Here is a 16372-nt window from a genome sequence, read left to right as displayed (position 1 = left end):
ACACACACACACACACACACACACACACACACACACACACACACACAAAACAAGAAAAATAAAGAAAGGTAAAAAATGTGCTTCGATCTTGTCCTCAGAGTTCATCAGATCTCTCGCTGAAGATGGATAACATTTTTCATCATGGATCTCTTGGAATTATCTTGGATCATTGTCTTAATCAGAGTAGCCAAGTCTTTCACAGTTGATCATTATTACAATGTTGCTGCTACTGTAAACAATGTTCTCTTGGTTCTGCTTACTTTACTTTGCATCAGTTCATATATGCTATCCTAGGTTTTTCTGTAACCATCCTGCTTGTCATTTTTTATAGCACAATAGTATTCCATCACAATCATATGCCATAGCTTGTTCAGCCATTTCCCAGTTGATGGGTATTCCCTCAATTTCCAGTTCTTTGCCACCACAAAAAGAGGTGCTATAAATATTTTTGTATAAATAGGTCCTTTTCCCTTTTCTTTGATCTCTTTGGGATCCAAATCTAGTAGTGATATCGCTGGGTCAAAGGTTATGCACAACTTTATAGCCCTTTTGGCATAGTTCCAACTTGTTTTCCAGAATGGCTGGACCAGTTCACTACTCCCATCAAACTGTCCTAATTTTTCCACATCTCCACCAGCAATTGTCATTTCCTAATCAATCTGATAGGGGTGAGGTGGTATCTCAGAGTTGTTTTAATTTGTATTTCTTGAAACAATAGTGATTTAGAGCATTTTTTTCATGTGACTATCAATAGCTTTGGTTTCTTCTTCTGAAAGCTTCTTGTTCATATCCTTTGACCATATGTCAATTGGGGAGCGGCTCAATTTTTATAAATTTGGCTCCGCTTCCTATATATTTGAAAAATGAGGCCTTTATCAGAGAAACCTACTGTAAAATTTTTCCCCAGTTTCCTATTTTCCTTCTAATTTTGGCTGTGTTAATTTTGGCTGTGTTTGTTTTATTTGTGCAAAAGCTTTTTAATGTCATGTAATCAAAATTGTTCATTTTATTTCTCATGATCCTCTCTATCTCATTTGGTCATAAACTCTTCCCTTATTTATAGATCTGACATGTACATTTTTCCATGCTTCACTCATTCATTTATGGTGTCACCCTTTATGTCTAAATCATTGTCCCTTTTGACCTTAGCTTGGCATGTGGTGTGAGATATTAGTCTGTGCCTACTTTCTGCCAAACTGCTTTCCAGTTTTCCCAGCAAATTTTGTCAGACATTTCATTCTTAACCCAAAAGCTTAGGTCATTTGCTTTATCAAATAGTAGATTGCTATGGTCATTTTCTACTGTGTTTTGTGTACTTAATCCATTCCACTGATCCATCATTCTATTTCTTAGCCAGTACCAGATTGTTTTCATGATTACTGTTTTGTAATACAGTTTGAAATCAGATTACCTCACATTTCAGTATCATTCAACAAACATTTAGTAAGCACTTACTATGTGCCAAACCTATTACTCAGTTCTCTATCAGACACCTTAGCTCTTTCAATATTACATATAGTGTCTGGAGTCTAGACTTCAAGATGGAACAAAGCCTCTATCTGAAGTCTCAGGTGGGAGATATTATCCAAGACAGGAGTGATATCGTAGAAACAGGATTACAACAGAGCACTTGCCCAGGCCAGGCTATTTCCAGATAACTGTTTACTCTGCAACTTTCTCCTTCCCTAAGTATAGGTCTCTGGTGAGTGAGGGTTAAGGGAAGGCCTGCTGTATAGGGTTAGAAGCTTTACTGGCTTAGGGTTGGGTGCTAATGGAATTATAGTTAGGTTTTGGTGTTGTTAATTTGGTGTACACCTAAAGAGTGTCTGGGTTTCTAAGCCATAAAGGAGATGATTCAGCAAGAACTTGAAGGTTGGGTTCCTCCCTCCACCACAGCTCTAGTGAGGGCTGCATAGAGGATCACAGTTCTGGGGCTTTGGTTCTGGTCCTGTGTAGCTGCAGCTGCTTTGGGTCCACAGAGGAAGAGAATGTACAGTCTGGCACTTTTATTCCCACTCATTTCCTTTAGCTCGTATGTAAGTTCCTCTAGTACCTTGTTTCAGTGTCTTACTTATCTCAACACTTAGCTTATCAGGAGTTATAACTGGAAGCCCAGGTGTACCTGTTCCCGCAGCCACTGCCCAACTCATTGACCACTATGCTGAGAGGCCTGGGCTGGGGACCTGAGGCAGAAGAGAGATGAGGAGGGCAGAGCCCAAGTTTGAGTAGTGAGGGCCGCTTGCTTACCTGGAGTCCAGTGGTATGCTGGAACCAGCTCATACTGTCTCTCAACAACTGATTGTTAAATTTTCAGCTTGAGCATTTGTACCTTGGAAATTGGCAAATGTTACAAATTAGAGCTTGATTTGTTGTTTTGTTGATTGTCTAGATTTAAGAAAAAGATGGAGAAAATGTTAATAAAACACACGAAATTTAAAAGTGTCCTAGAAACAGCCCTCTACCCCCTTATCCAGTTGTTAAGCATTTACCTTCATACTCCTGCCCGTAGCTATAGTCTAGGGGACTGGAGTCTAGAAGTCAGTTCTTAGTCATTTGCTTAAAGTTGTTTTAAACTACTTTAAATTGGGTAGCTTTCTCTTTTCCTTATTTCAGAGACAGTGAAACTGAAATATAGAAGGACCCATTTAATTGCCCTTGGCCATGAATCTGCTGTGAGTAGACCTAAGATCCATTTTGTGGTTCTCAATCATAATTGATTTCACATTGAAAGATGTGAATATCTACTTTTATACTTTATGAAAAATGTGCTTTCCTCTATTTTTTGGGTTTTGAAATCATTCCTGTTCTTATTCATAAACTATTAAGTAACTAAAAAGAGTATAATGTGTAGCATAGTCCAGAATAAAATTTTAGTCCTAACTTCGAATTAATTTATCAAAATTTAAGTTTATTCTAAGCATATATATATTTTATAGTAAATTCCTAAATGTAGCTATATAAAACAGATTATATAATAGGTCCAGTCTTATTCAGTGGGTACTGATCAAAAAATTCTTCATACCATGACCAAACTGGTAATGAGCCTCTCTGAACTTGATGAGGTTGGTCTGGAGACCATTGATTTCCAGACTTTTTTTGATTGTTTACCCTATCAGTAAAATATTTTTTACTATATTCCTGATATATGTGTGTTTATTTGTAAAATAAATTTGAAAAAAAAAAGACTTGTTCTTAAAAAAAATGAATCACTGACTGACAATACCAGTAATTCCCATACTACTTTACTGAGGCTTTTCTGTGTGTGTCTGTGTATTTTTTTTTTTTTTTTTTTTTTTTTGAGGCATTCAGGATTAAGTGACTTGCTTCGGGTCACACAGCTAGTAAGTGTCTGAGGCCAGATTTGAACTCAAGTGCTCCTGACTCCAGAGCTGGTGCTCTATCCACTGCACCACCTATCTGTCCCTGTATTTTTTAATGTATCTTTTTTCCAAATTAAACTCTATGTATGTGGATATTCTTTCTTCTCTATGTCTGTGTTCCCAAAATCTGAATAAGAACATTTGACACTCTGTGAGTAGTTAAAAGCTTTACTTTTTCTATGTATTTGTCTCACTCTTAGAGTTCAAAGGGTTTTAATAAACATTCTAGAGCTAAAAAGGATCGGAAATTATTTAGTCCAACTTTCCTTTTTAATAGGAAGGAAAAGTCTTTACGAGTACATACCTAAGGTTACATCACCTACAGCTAGAATTAGAAACTAGGTCTTAAGATGCTAATGTTTGGTTTTTTTTTACTCCATCATATCTTGTATTTTAGTTTCTGATAAATTAAATAAAAATTTCAAATGATCATAAAAATATAAATATACATTTGTACTATTGTGCTATCACATTATGTGCATTATAAAACAGACAGAATAGACATTTAAAAGAATGAAATAAAGATGAAAAGCAATATTTTAAAATTTTATTAAGAGTACAAAAACCTTTTTGCTCTTTAGAGCAATGTGATTGAATATGCAGAATTCACATGAGAATTCCTTTTTTAGATGATTTTTAATTGAAAGATGCACAATATACATGTAACAAAATAAAGGTGATAATAGTGAACATACTAGATTTCAGCAGGAATCATTTCTCTGTGTAAACATTTAGTACATATAATACAAAATCAACACGTAAAAGTAAATTGACTTCCACTCAGTACAAAGCTTTCCGTATAAATACATTACTTTTTTATTTATGTGGTTCTGCTTACTGAATGGGATTGTATTTTAATTTTCTATTCATGTTTATATATTTTAATTGTGTTTTTGTATGAATGTGAGAAACAGTAATAAAAATGAGTTAGCAAAACCACAGAGTAAAGGAAGGAGAAAGAGAAGTAGGAAGGCTGGAAAGTTAGATTGGAGCCCAGTTACAAAGGGATCAGACAGAGGTGTTTGTATTGGATCCTAAAAGTGATAGAGAGCTACTGAAGTTGACATGGTAAGACTTGTGCTTTAGGAAGATCACTTTAGCAGCTCAGTGGAGAGTGGATTGAAGCAGGGAGAGACTTGAACTTTGCAATAGTCCATATGAGAAATGATTAGGGGCTGAACTAGGCTGGTGTCTGTGTGAAGGAAGGAAGAGAAAGGGATAAATAGATGTTGTGGAGCTCTAAACAGCCAGATTTGGCAGCTGCTTGGGTATGTGGTGTTCCCAAATCCCAGGTTTCTCTGAAATTGTCTTTCTTGTTGTGTCATGTGATATAATAATATTCTGTAATGTTCATAAACTAAAGTTTATTTAGTCATTCCCCAATATTCCCCAATAGAGGAATGTTTTACTTATGGCTTCTTTTCCTTTCTCTTTGACCTCTTTGGGTTATAGGTCTAGTAGCAGTCAAAGGGTATGCACAATTTAGTGACTTCTGGGCTGATACTTCTAAATTGCATTCCATAATGGCTTGGACCAGTTTCCACTTCCACCAAAAGTTCATTACTGTGTCTGTTTTCCCATAGCTCCTCTTAACTTTTGTCATTTTCCTCTTTTGCCATCTTTGCTAATCTGGTAAGTATGAGGGTTGAACCTTAGAGTTGCTTTACTTTCTCTAATTACTAGTAATTTAGAGTATTTTTTTCTGTTTGTGGATAGCATGGATTTCTTCTTTTGAAAGCTGCCTTCTCATATACTTTGTCCATTTATTAGGTAATAGTTTTTGTTCTTATATATTTGAATCAGTTCTTTATATCTCTTGGATATTAACTTTATCAGAGGAACTTGCTGCAAAAATTTTCCATTACCTGTTCTCCCTCTAATTTTACCTTCATCAGTTTTGTTTATGCAAACTTTAAAAAATGTATCAATATTGTCTATTTTGTGTTATGTAATCCTCTGTATCCTTTGGTCATGAATTCTTCCCCTATCCATAAATCTGAAAGGTAATGTTCTTGGTCTTATAATTTTTTTATGATGTCACTTTTTATATTTGAGTCATGTATCCAATTTAGAGCTTATCTTAGGGTGGATTTGAGATGCTGGTGTACTCTGTACCTAATTTTGCAGTAGTTGATTATCCTGTTAAAGGCACAATGTTGCCATTTCCTTTGTCCCTTTACACTCCTATCTCCCTTTCCCAGCAGAAGAGACAAAAAGCTTAGTTACATAAATATGTCTCTCCATCAGTAATGTGTATTAATAATTTCTTAGAATTCTAGTAGAAACATTTACATTTTTATCTTTCTTTTTCCTTCAGGCTACAGCTGGACAATGGTAAAAGATATGGAATATATATGTAATAAACTAAGTCAGCCTGTAACATTTCCTGTCAGAGCAGCATTAGTTAGGCAGTCTTATCATCAGTTGCTTTGGCTGGTAGAGCAATCAAATAGGTAAGTAGATGGATAGTGTTTATTTTTTTTAATGGCCTGATACAAATGTAACATTTATTATGTTTGACTTGCTACGTATACACCACAAAATTAATATATCAGTATTTGCATATAAAATCATATTCCCCTTTCTATTTCTATTAAACTTTCAGAAATTTGCTTTTTTAACAAAAAATATTGCTTCCAATATGTATTAAAAATCCATTTAAAATTTCTAATTCCCACCATGGGCACCATCGTGCCTTTGTCAGATTGTGCTCTATACAAACTTGAATTTTCCTGAATGATTTCTGCAAGTTGTCTAGCACCTCCATATCCAATGTACAGTATAGCAAGGTAGAAATGTCATTCAAGGAAATAAAGCTAGAAATATTAACCGGACACAACCAAATGCATGCAGGAGAAATCTCTGGTGGTGTTGATACAGTTTTTAAGTTTCTCAAAGTCCCCAAAAGAATGGAAGAAATTGCAGATAATTTAGTACTTCAAAACAGGTGAAAGAGAGGACATCCAAACTGTATACCTACTTTGTGATCTCTGTAAAATTTTCATGTGAATGGTCCATTGAAAGTATACTTGATGAAAGCACAAGGTGGGAAGAGGAGAAGGGAAGGGAAGGGAATTAGCTTTTATGGAGTGCCCACTCTATGGCAGGCACTGCGCAAAGTCCTTTACGGATGTTGTCTCATTCAATGATGGTATAAAGGAGGCTCTCCCAAATGATTTATCACCGTCATGCAATTGACTGAGAAGTGGAGAGAATCCAAAATCCTGGTGTATTGTTTTGGTAATATGGTAAATCAATTAAAAAACCATTTACTTGGTTGAACAAAAAGCAGCTTTAAAGACTGTCCCCCAACAAGGTGTCCTGTGCATATCAAGAGCATACAGAATTTCATGATAGCTTCAATCACAAATGTAATTGATTCGACATTTCTATAAGGCATGAAACAGGGAGACTTGCCCACCAAAATGGTTTACATTTTGTACATAGGCTCACTTGTACAAAATCCAAGTCTTCGGGTGCTGCTGTTTGTAGATGATTTTGCCCTGATTACATAGATTCCTGGAATTCTTTTTTTTTTTCTGCCTCAGTCTCTTTTATTGTAGGTTGGACAATTTTAATCCCCACAGATATCAATAATATTTACTAAATAGAAAGCAAAAATATCAATAATGAGAGCATAACAGTCCAACCATATACCTCATCTATTCAAATAGATCACAAGCCTAACGTATCATAATTGCTTTCTTGTTAGCTGGTCTCAACTTCTGTTAGTTCCTCAGCTCTTTCAGATTCTGTGTTCTTATGTCTTAGCTTCTGTAAGTTGCTTTTTTTATTGATTTCTCTGACTCTCCTTGTTACATGGCTTTTAAGGCCTCAAATCAGTGACTCTCCGTGTATAGTGGCCCATCTATAATGAATTGAGGACTCCAAAATACACCTTTCTGATAGTTATAGTCCCATAACCCAAAAACAGTTCTGTTATTGAGAGTTACTGGAAATAAACTTACAATTCTTAAAAATAGTTGTATAAAGTTATTTTGTCCTTCATTTTTGAAGCGGGCCAATGACATCATATCATCATGTGTTGACTTTTGCATGAATTTGCACCACACAGGTGTCAGGGGTGAGACTTGAACCAAGGTCTTCCGGAATACTTCTACAGATGTCTCTCCATCTACTAAGAGTGGTTCATGTTTTTATAGAAAGCATTTCATGGTTTACCACTTTCCTTCTAAAGCCCAATCAAGAGAGCTCAGACTCAAATGATCAGTTCAGGAGTTTCAAAGTCGAGTGGGATTAACTGCCCCAGGAACCAGGGGCATGCTCTTTGGAGGGCTAGGCCTCTAATTTTCAAGTCAAGATGATGAGGTCTAGAGGTTTAGGGGTACTGGAACCCCGGGGTTCCTGCCCAAAAGAATTCGACGCAAGCCTTCTTTCAGCCAAAGACAAAGTTCATATTGCTGTATTAGCCAGACTTTTGAGGAATCTGAGAGTCCGTGAGTCACTGGCTAGATTTTAAGAATCTAAGCTGAGTTCTGGAATTCTAATAGGCTTCCTTGTGGATATCTAGTTACTCAGAAGAGACTGGCCAAACAGTACATTCTGGAACAACCAAGTGGATGAAAATTGCATATTATTCAGATTATGACATGCAGTTAGATGAGGCAGTTCATTAAGTTAGCCTATCAGTATATATATCTTACATAGGCCCTGCCTGTGAACTCAGAATTAAATAGAATATCAATCTGGACTACGTTAGAGAAATTACACTGCACTTTCAATGATCCCAAGCTGGTCCTACTGCCAATGCCCTCATCTTGAACAGCACTGTTCTTCCGTGTTAGTCTTTCTTTGGTGATTCAGAAAGCCTTTTAATGATTTTGCAGTGATTTGAGGTCATCATTTTGAACAACAGTTATTCTTATACTACATACTTACAAAGTACTGGTGAGTAACTTAGAATTTAATGTATTTTAATACTTGTGGATATATTTTTGAGCCACAATTTCATATTGCTGTTCTATCATGAACTATTGAAACATGTTATAATATACTGACTAAAGGCTACCACCCTTAAATATAGGCTTCATTCTTAAAATAAAATCTCTTTGAAAGAAGAAAATATACATGTATTGAAAAATAATTACATAAAATACCTATTTAGTGAAGGTTTTTTTTACTTAATTTCAAAGAAAAGCATTTTATTAATTTTTTATGATCACTTTTCTCTTCATCTTTATCACTTGCATTGTTGTCCTTTTATTAAGAATTTGATTACAGGCCACATTCTGATTTTATAAAAGTCATATTTGCGGGGAGGGGTGAAGCACAACCTCTATATTCAGACCAATGTGATAGTTTCTTTTCTTTATTGTTAAAATGCTGGGGCAGCTAGTTAGTGCAGTGGATAGAGCACCAGGCCTGGAGTCAGAAGGACCTGAGTTCAAATCCAGCCTCAGACCAGACTCTTGACACTAGCTGTGTAACCAAGTCACTTACTCCTGATTGCCTCACCAAAAAAAACCCCCAAAAAACTACATAATGCTCGTCTACAAGTAAAGCTTTGTTTAATCTTTGTAGATAAATTTAGTTACATAGTGCATGTAGATACCGGCAAAAATCAAATAGATTTTTTGATTGAAAACAACACTGTTGCACAGCAACAAACTAAATTTCTAGCCATCAAATACATGGGATACTGGATAAGAGAGTATATATGAGTTAGCACAAATTATTGCATTTTGTTTAACTTCATAATTTCATATAGGTTGGTTTTGGTAATTAAGTATTATTTGTAAAATTGATGATTTGACTGTTTCCATAGTAGCCAACATGAAAACCAAGCACAGTATTAACATATATTTTACTGGCTCACATAGTTTTGCTTCTCTCTCTCTCTCTCTCTCTCTCTCTCTCTCTCTCTCTCTCTCTCTCTCTTTTAGCCAGGGAGAATGATCTTTGGACAGGAAAGGATAGAACAAAAATGGTTAACAGGGAGCTGAAAAACAGGATAAGTAAAGAGATAGAAAAAGAGCCCTCAACTGCCTTCAATTACTTTAAACCATCATACCTGGATTAAGTACATCCCAAAACACTGAAAGGACTGGTCTGTGTAATTGCTGAGCCACTGTCAGTGATTTTTGAAAGACTGTGGAGAATGGGAGAGATTCCGAAGGACTGGAGAGGAGCAAGTATCTTGACTTTTGTATGGTAGAAAGGTATAATTAGGACATTATGGGACAGTGAGCTTTACTTAAATTATTAGGAGAATTCTATGATATTTTATTAAAAGGATGTTTTGAAGTATTTAGAAAGGGAGGTGATAATGAGGTAAGAAAACACATGAATATGGCTTCATCAGGAATAAGTTATGTTAGACTAACCTCATTTCTTTTTTTGATGGGGTTACTGGACTGATCAGAGGAATGCTATGGACATATAACTAGATTTCAGTAAAGCATTTGATAAAGTTTCTCTTTGTGTCAGAACCTCTCAAAAACCCTTTGAGAGTCTTCTATTCCTTTAGCTCCTTCACTTCCTCTCAGATAACCTGAGAGTCTTGATGTTTGGTACCTCCTTTATTTCTAAAGAATAAGCTCCAAAAAAAAAAAAAAAAGAATAATCTCCAGTAGCTCCCAATTACCTTAACAATCAAATGTAAATTCTTCTGGATAGCTTAAATCTGGCCCTCACTTACCTTTCCAGCCTTATTATCTATATCAATATCATGAATTCCATGAAGCCATTGTTCAATCAGGAAGAAGATTTATTAATGATCTGGGAAGGCTGGGCATCCCGCACGTGTGAGAGCATGCATATGAGAGCACATGCATCTACACATGCACATCTTTTTACTCCCTGTTCCCCGTTCGAATTTCCTTTCCCTGTTTCCCCATTCGCTGGGTACTATAGAGGTTACAGCCTATTGGAAGGACCTATTTTCCCTACCTGAGTCTCCGCCCCTAATCACATCTCCCATTCCCCACAATTTGGTGACCCTTACTTGGGAACACCCCTTTTTTTATATTAATTTGTACCTAACCTCAGAACTGGTTTCCTGCTGGTAAGTCTATTCACCACTAAGTGTGTTTTCTTATCTAATGTAATTCCCTTTATTCAACTTCCACCTTGCCCCAAGACTACATTCCTTTTCAACTAGATTTTTGTGGAAAAAAACGATTTCTCTGACTCTAAGTGTCTGATTGAGTGATATGCAGATGCACCATCCATATATTCCACCATGTGCAGTTCAACCAGATTACCTTTCTTGCTGTACCTTCATATGTGGTTCTCTATCTCCTGTCTCCATATTTTTGCATTGACTGCGCCTCATGTCTGAAATGCACTCTCCTTCTCTACCTCCAATTCTTAGAATCTAAAATTTCCTTCAAAGATTAGCACATCACCTACTACATGTATTGTTTTGTATTGTATTGATGCCCTCTATAAGCCACATTTGAATTGATGCCACTTATAAACCCTGCTAAATATGTCAATAACTAACAACAACAAACAGCATTTATTAAGCAGTTATTGTGTGCTAGCATTGTGCTAGGCACCGAGAATATATATACAAGCAATACAAAGCCCTTGCCCTCAAGGAGCTTACATATTAATGGGGGAAGGCAGCCCATTAGAGAGAGCTAAAAGGGGAAGGGGTCAGGAGTTTAACCTGGAAAGGAATGAAGACATACCTGGCTTGGGCCTCCTCAAAATGGAGGAACCAACCAATCAAAGGGAGAGGTGGAAGGCTGGAGGATACTTGCAATGTGAAGTTCAGGGTAGTGTGAACTTCCAAGGAAGCAAAGGTTACTGGGGCATTGTAGAGAAAGTCTGAGAGGATCAGGAGTACTTCATGGAGAAGAATGAAGACATTCCTAGAACCTAGGATATACCATTATTGAAGAATGTTCATTGCAGTATAATTCTGGTGGGTTGAATACATGTAAAAATATCCAAGTGGTTATTACCACTTGAATATACCAAGTGGTATAACGAGATAATGTAGGGTATTTGCAAGCAAAAAAGAAGAAACGCTTTTTTGGGGGGGGGTAGTAGGGGTTAAGTGACTTGCCCAGGGTCACACAGCTAGTAAGTGTCAAGTGTTTGGTCTGAGGCTGCATTTGAACTCAGGTCATTCTAAATCCAAGGCTGGTGCTCTATCTGCTGCATCACCTAGCTTCCCCCAAGAAGAAACACTTTTAAAAGTGCACTGCAGTATGTCTTTAATCAATGCAATAAACTGAGAGTTTTGGGGGAAATATTGAAACAAATAAGCCTTTCATGTCGGTAGAAAGACTGACTATTCTTGAGTAATGAAAGCTCCTTGAGATTAAGGATTCCTTCCTTGCTTCCTTCCTCCCTCCCTTCCTATCTTCTTTTCTTCTCTCCATCTGACGCAGTGACTGGCATCTAGGAGGTACATAATAAATATTTGTGGATTGTTTGATTATTGACTGAGTAAATATTTTGAGTCAAACTGTAGTCTAAGAATCAAAGTTGCAAGCAGCCATGGGTTTTTTAGGTACCTTCGACAGCTGCTCATGTCCTCCTAAATTCATGACAGTTCATGTCTAGGCAGTATGGAAATGATTATTAATGTCAGGTTAGGCTTTTCAGGCACACCTGAACCCACATATGATAATCAATTTCATAGTCATCTTCAAAAATAAAAGGCTGTATAATTATTTTTTCAATATTAAATTTTATTTTTCACTTATGAAATAAAATAAGAATTTCCGTAATATAGTACAATAAAAAAGATGATTGCACATGAAACTGTAAATCTACTGTGCATAAGTTGCTGTTTCTTTCAAATATATAACAAAATTATCATGGAAATTTCTTTTTTTCCTTTCTCTCCTTCCTGCCCTAGAGATGCCTACCATTAGACAAAAATAGGTATATGTATGTAAAATTATTCTATACATACTTCTATTTTATCGGTTCTTTCTCTTGATGCAGACAGCATCTTTCTTCATATGTCCTGTATATAGTTAATTTGGGTATTTATAATAGACAAAATAACTTACTTGTTCAAAGTCATTCTTAAAACAATATTGCTGTTACTGTATATGATATTCTCTTGGTTCTGCTCATTTCACTCTTCGTTATTTCACGCAAGTCTTTCCCTGTTTTTCTAAGCTCATTGAACTCATCATTTCTTATAGCAAAGTAATATTCCATCACAATCATAGACCACAACTTGTTCAGCCACTCCCCAACTGATGGGCATCCCTGCAATTTCCAGATCTTTGCCACCACAAAGAGAGCTGCTATAAAAGAGGTCTGCAAAAAGAGATAGTTTTATTACCTCATTCCCTATTCTGATTCCTTCTATTTCTTTTTCTTCTCTTATTGATATTGCTAGGTATAACAGGAAAGATATATAATCAATGCCTTGAGTGCTTTGCTTTGTAGTCATTTATCAGCTATAATCATTTTAATAGGATAAGAAGTAATTGTGTGATTTATAGTAAGAATATAGCCCCAGGTGAAAACCTCTGTAACTGAAACTATGATGTAGTCCTGGGGTGATGCCTGTTTTAGTTAACCTTAGGAGTGTGACTATAATCATTATAAAGTGTATATCTTAAGTACATGACCATAATAATCATATCTGTATATTAATCTTTATATTAAAAATTATGGAGAAAGAAAGCTGTCTGGGATGTAAAGGGCATTATTAGGACACCAAAGCCTGCAAAAATGTAAAGGGCTGACCTGCAAAAAGTAGAAGGCATCGTGGAGCCATATATTAAGTAACCAATAAACAGTTGTAAGTTTTGTATCTCATGATATCAGACTGTACTGGGCAGACTGCAGACCACCACCTTTGTTTCTTTTAATAAAGGTTGTTTTCTTTGCCTGGAAAGGTTTCCCAGTTACGTTTTGTCATAGGCTTTCCTATACAATATTGAATAATATTGGTGACAGTGGACATCCTTGTTTCACGCCTGATCTTAATGGAAAGGTTTCTAGTTTATCCCCATTACAAATAACGCTTGCTGATGGTTTTAGATAATTTTTTTGTTATCATTTTAAGGATAAATCCATTTATACCAATATTTTCAAGTGTTTTTAGTAAAAATGAGTGTTGAACTTTTTCATTTAAAATAGATATATTTAGGGCAGCTAGGTGGCGCAATGGATAGAGCACCGGCTCTGAAGTCAGGAGGAGCTGAGTTCAAATCCAGCCTCAGCCCAAACGCTTGACACTTACTAGCTGTGTGACCATGGGCAAGTCACTTAATCCCAATTGCCTAAAAAAATAAAAATAAAATAAAATAGATATATTTAAAAGGTAGTTATCTTTATTTGGTATTATGTTTAGTAACATGGTATTATTTTTATAGTAACTTTTCTCAACCTATTCCATCTTGAACTCTGACCTGGCATCCTGGGATAGAAGATATTTTAGTCTCTGTTCATTCAATTTTAGGCCTTTCTGTTGGCCTATTTTCAGTGCATATTCCAGGATCACCTGATAGCTATTATATGGTATCATCATATCTTTAAGAATTGTTCTTTGTAATATACCTGAAGATAGCAAAAAGGAGGTATTATTTTTGGATTCATGCTATAGGTATAAATAAAGGTACTATATCACACGTATGTAATACCTTAAGATTAAAGTGCTTTCCTTACAACAAACCTTTTCATAAATCAGTGCTACCTCTCAAGTTCTAAAACAATAATTTCCAATTCCTGTTGTGCTGATGATAAAAATAAAAAGTTAGATTGTTTTCTAGGATTTGTTGAGCTATTTTAATAATAATATAAATTTATAACTGTGTCTTTAAATTTATTTGATTTAAAATCATATATTGAATACCCCTGAGTAGTTTGATTTTTTTCTGTAATTTAATTCTGTAATTCTGTAATGTCATATTAAAAATAAAGTAATAGTGGAACATGCCCTCCTAAATGTTTATATCAGTTTCTTTTTTAGGGTTTGTCAACAAAGTAGCAAGGTAATTTAATAAGAATGCCATTTTGACAAAAGCGCCATAAAAAGGGCAACAGACAGAATTTCATATTTCTGTTCCACATTCTCTGAGGTAGTTCAGAAATTCTCATCCATTTGTCATTCTACTGAAATCCTACTAGACATCAGCAACTGCTATGCTTTCATCTCTTTTATCACTAGCAGGCTAGTATAATTCTTCTCTATCCCTTAAGAGCAGAAGTGTGTTATTTTAACAAGATATTGTTCCCTCTTCCTGATCCTCTGTCCCAGACTTCTTGTGAGGATCAAATGAAATCTCTGTGAAGTGTTTCCTTAACTATAAACCACTACACAAACTTAAGGTGCTATTATCTTTCTTGTTAACAAGAAACCCCAATGGGGCAGATAAGTGGCACAGTAGATAGAGCACCTGCCTTGGAGTCAGGAGGACCTGAGTTCAAATCAGGCCTCAGACACATAACACTCACTAGCTGTGTGACCCTGGGCAAGTCACTTAACCCCAATTGCCCTCCCCCCCAAAAAAAAAGAAAAGAAAAAAAAAAAGAAACTGCCACCATTTGTGATATGTGATTGTGGGGACCAGTTTTCTTGATTAACTGTAGCACAACCTGAAAACTAGTGCATTATGCCAGGCTTCTTATGGTCACCAAACATTTATGTGACGCTTCTATAGGTATAACAGCTATCTGATTTAGATACAGACAATTTGATTAATTTATTCTTTATGAAAAAAAAGTGTGATCATGGAAACAGAAAGCAGAAATTCATCAATTCACCTAAATAGATTTATTTTCACTTTCTAAGTGGTTCACCCATATAAAATTCTTCCATCTGAGATATGTGTATACATACATATATATATATAATCTATTTGTGATTGAAAAAAAAAATTGTCATTATTTTAACTCTTGTTAGAATTTTTGTCACCATCTCTGATTTAATTTATAACCATATCTTTTTTTTCATTTTAATGCAGGTACAGTCTGACTATTTGGACAGGAAAAGATGATAAATATCCCATTGAAGATTTGCTCTATATCAGAAAACACTTTGGGAAGAAGCAAATTTTCTATGATATCTTAGAACCACAAAACCAAGAATTCAAACAAGCTATTGGAATAGAAACTGAAAAATAGAAGGAGATCTTATAAACTGTTTCATACATTCTTCTTTCATATACCTAATTTGCTTTGGACTTAAAAAAAAAAAACAACCTGAATTACTTTGTATGTTACAGTTACAGATTGTTATGCTTTACAGGTTTGTCTCTTGATGGCTCCATTGTTGCTGAGGTGTTTTGGTTGCGTCTGACTCTTCGTTACCCCGTTTGAGGTTTTCTTGGCAAAGATACTGGAGTGGTTTGCCATTTCTTTCTCCAGCTCATTTTACAGATGAGGAAACTGACGCAAACAGGGTGAAGTGGGCTTGCCTAGGATCACACAGCTAGTAAGTGTCTGAGGCCAGATTTGAACTCTAGAAGATGAGTGTTCTTGACTCCAGGCCCAGTATCCTATACATTGCAGCACCTAGCTTCCCATTGGTAGCTCCACTATCCTCCTAATCACCCAAGTTCAAAACCATTAGCACTATGGATTCTTTCTCTTTCCCCCCTCACATCTAATAAACTTTTAAGTTCCACCTCTGAAGTATCAAAGGGGCAGCTAGGTGGCACAGTGAATAGAGTACCGACCTTGGAGTCAGGAAGACCTGAGTTCGAATGTAGTCTCAAACACTTCCTAGCTGTGTAGGCCTGGGTGAGTTACTTAACCCCAATTGACTATCAATCTATCTATCTATCTATCTGTCTATCTATCTATCTATCATCTGTGTATGTATATACACACACACACACACATATATATTAGGTCCACTTCTGTCCATTCCCCATCACTGTCCTTGTTTAGGCCTTCATCTACATTTACTGGTATTATTTTAATAGCTTTATAATAGATCATTTCCACCTCTTCTTTCTTCTCTCCCAATTCATCCTTCACTCATTGCCAAAATATTCTCCCTTAGGACTGCAATCAATCAGCAAGCACTTATTAAGTACCATCAATGT

General features: G+C 35.9%; 1 protein-coding gene across 1 annotated transcript in view; it reads left to right on the top strand.

Annotated features, from left to right (window-relative positions):
• Window positions 1–15687, top strand: part of FAM151B (family with sequence similarity 151 member B) — a 54274-nt gene extending 38587 nt beyond the window's left edge. The window contains exons 5-6 of the mRNA XM_027864251.1: window positions 5698–5833; window positions 15287–15687. Of these exons, the coding sequence (XP_027720052.1) occupies window positions 5698–5833; window positions 15287–15446 (296 nt within the window). The 3' untranslated portion in view covers window positions 15447–15687. The remainder of the gene's footprint in view (window positions 1–5697; window positions 5834–15286) is intronic.
• Window positions 15688–16372: the final 685 nt, after the last annotated feature.

This window comes from Vombatus ursinus, unplaced genomic scaffold, assembly GCF_900497805.2.
Source record: "Vombatus ursinus unplaced genomic scaffold, bare-nosed wombat genome assembly UNPS02014774.1, whole genome shotgun sequence".
In the NCBI taxonomy this organism is placed as follows: Eukaryota; Metazoa; Chordata; class Mammalia; order Diprotodontia; family Vombatidae; genus Vombatus; species Vombatus ursinus.
Note: the sequence above shows the minus strand (reverse complement) of the source record. Positions and strands in the feature narration are given on the sequence as shown.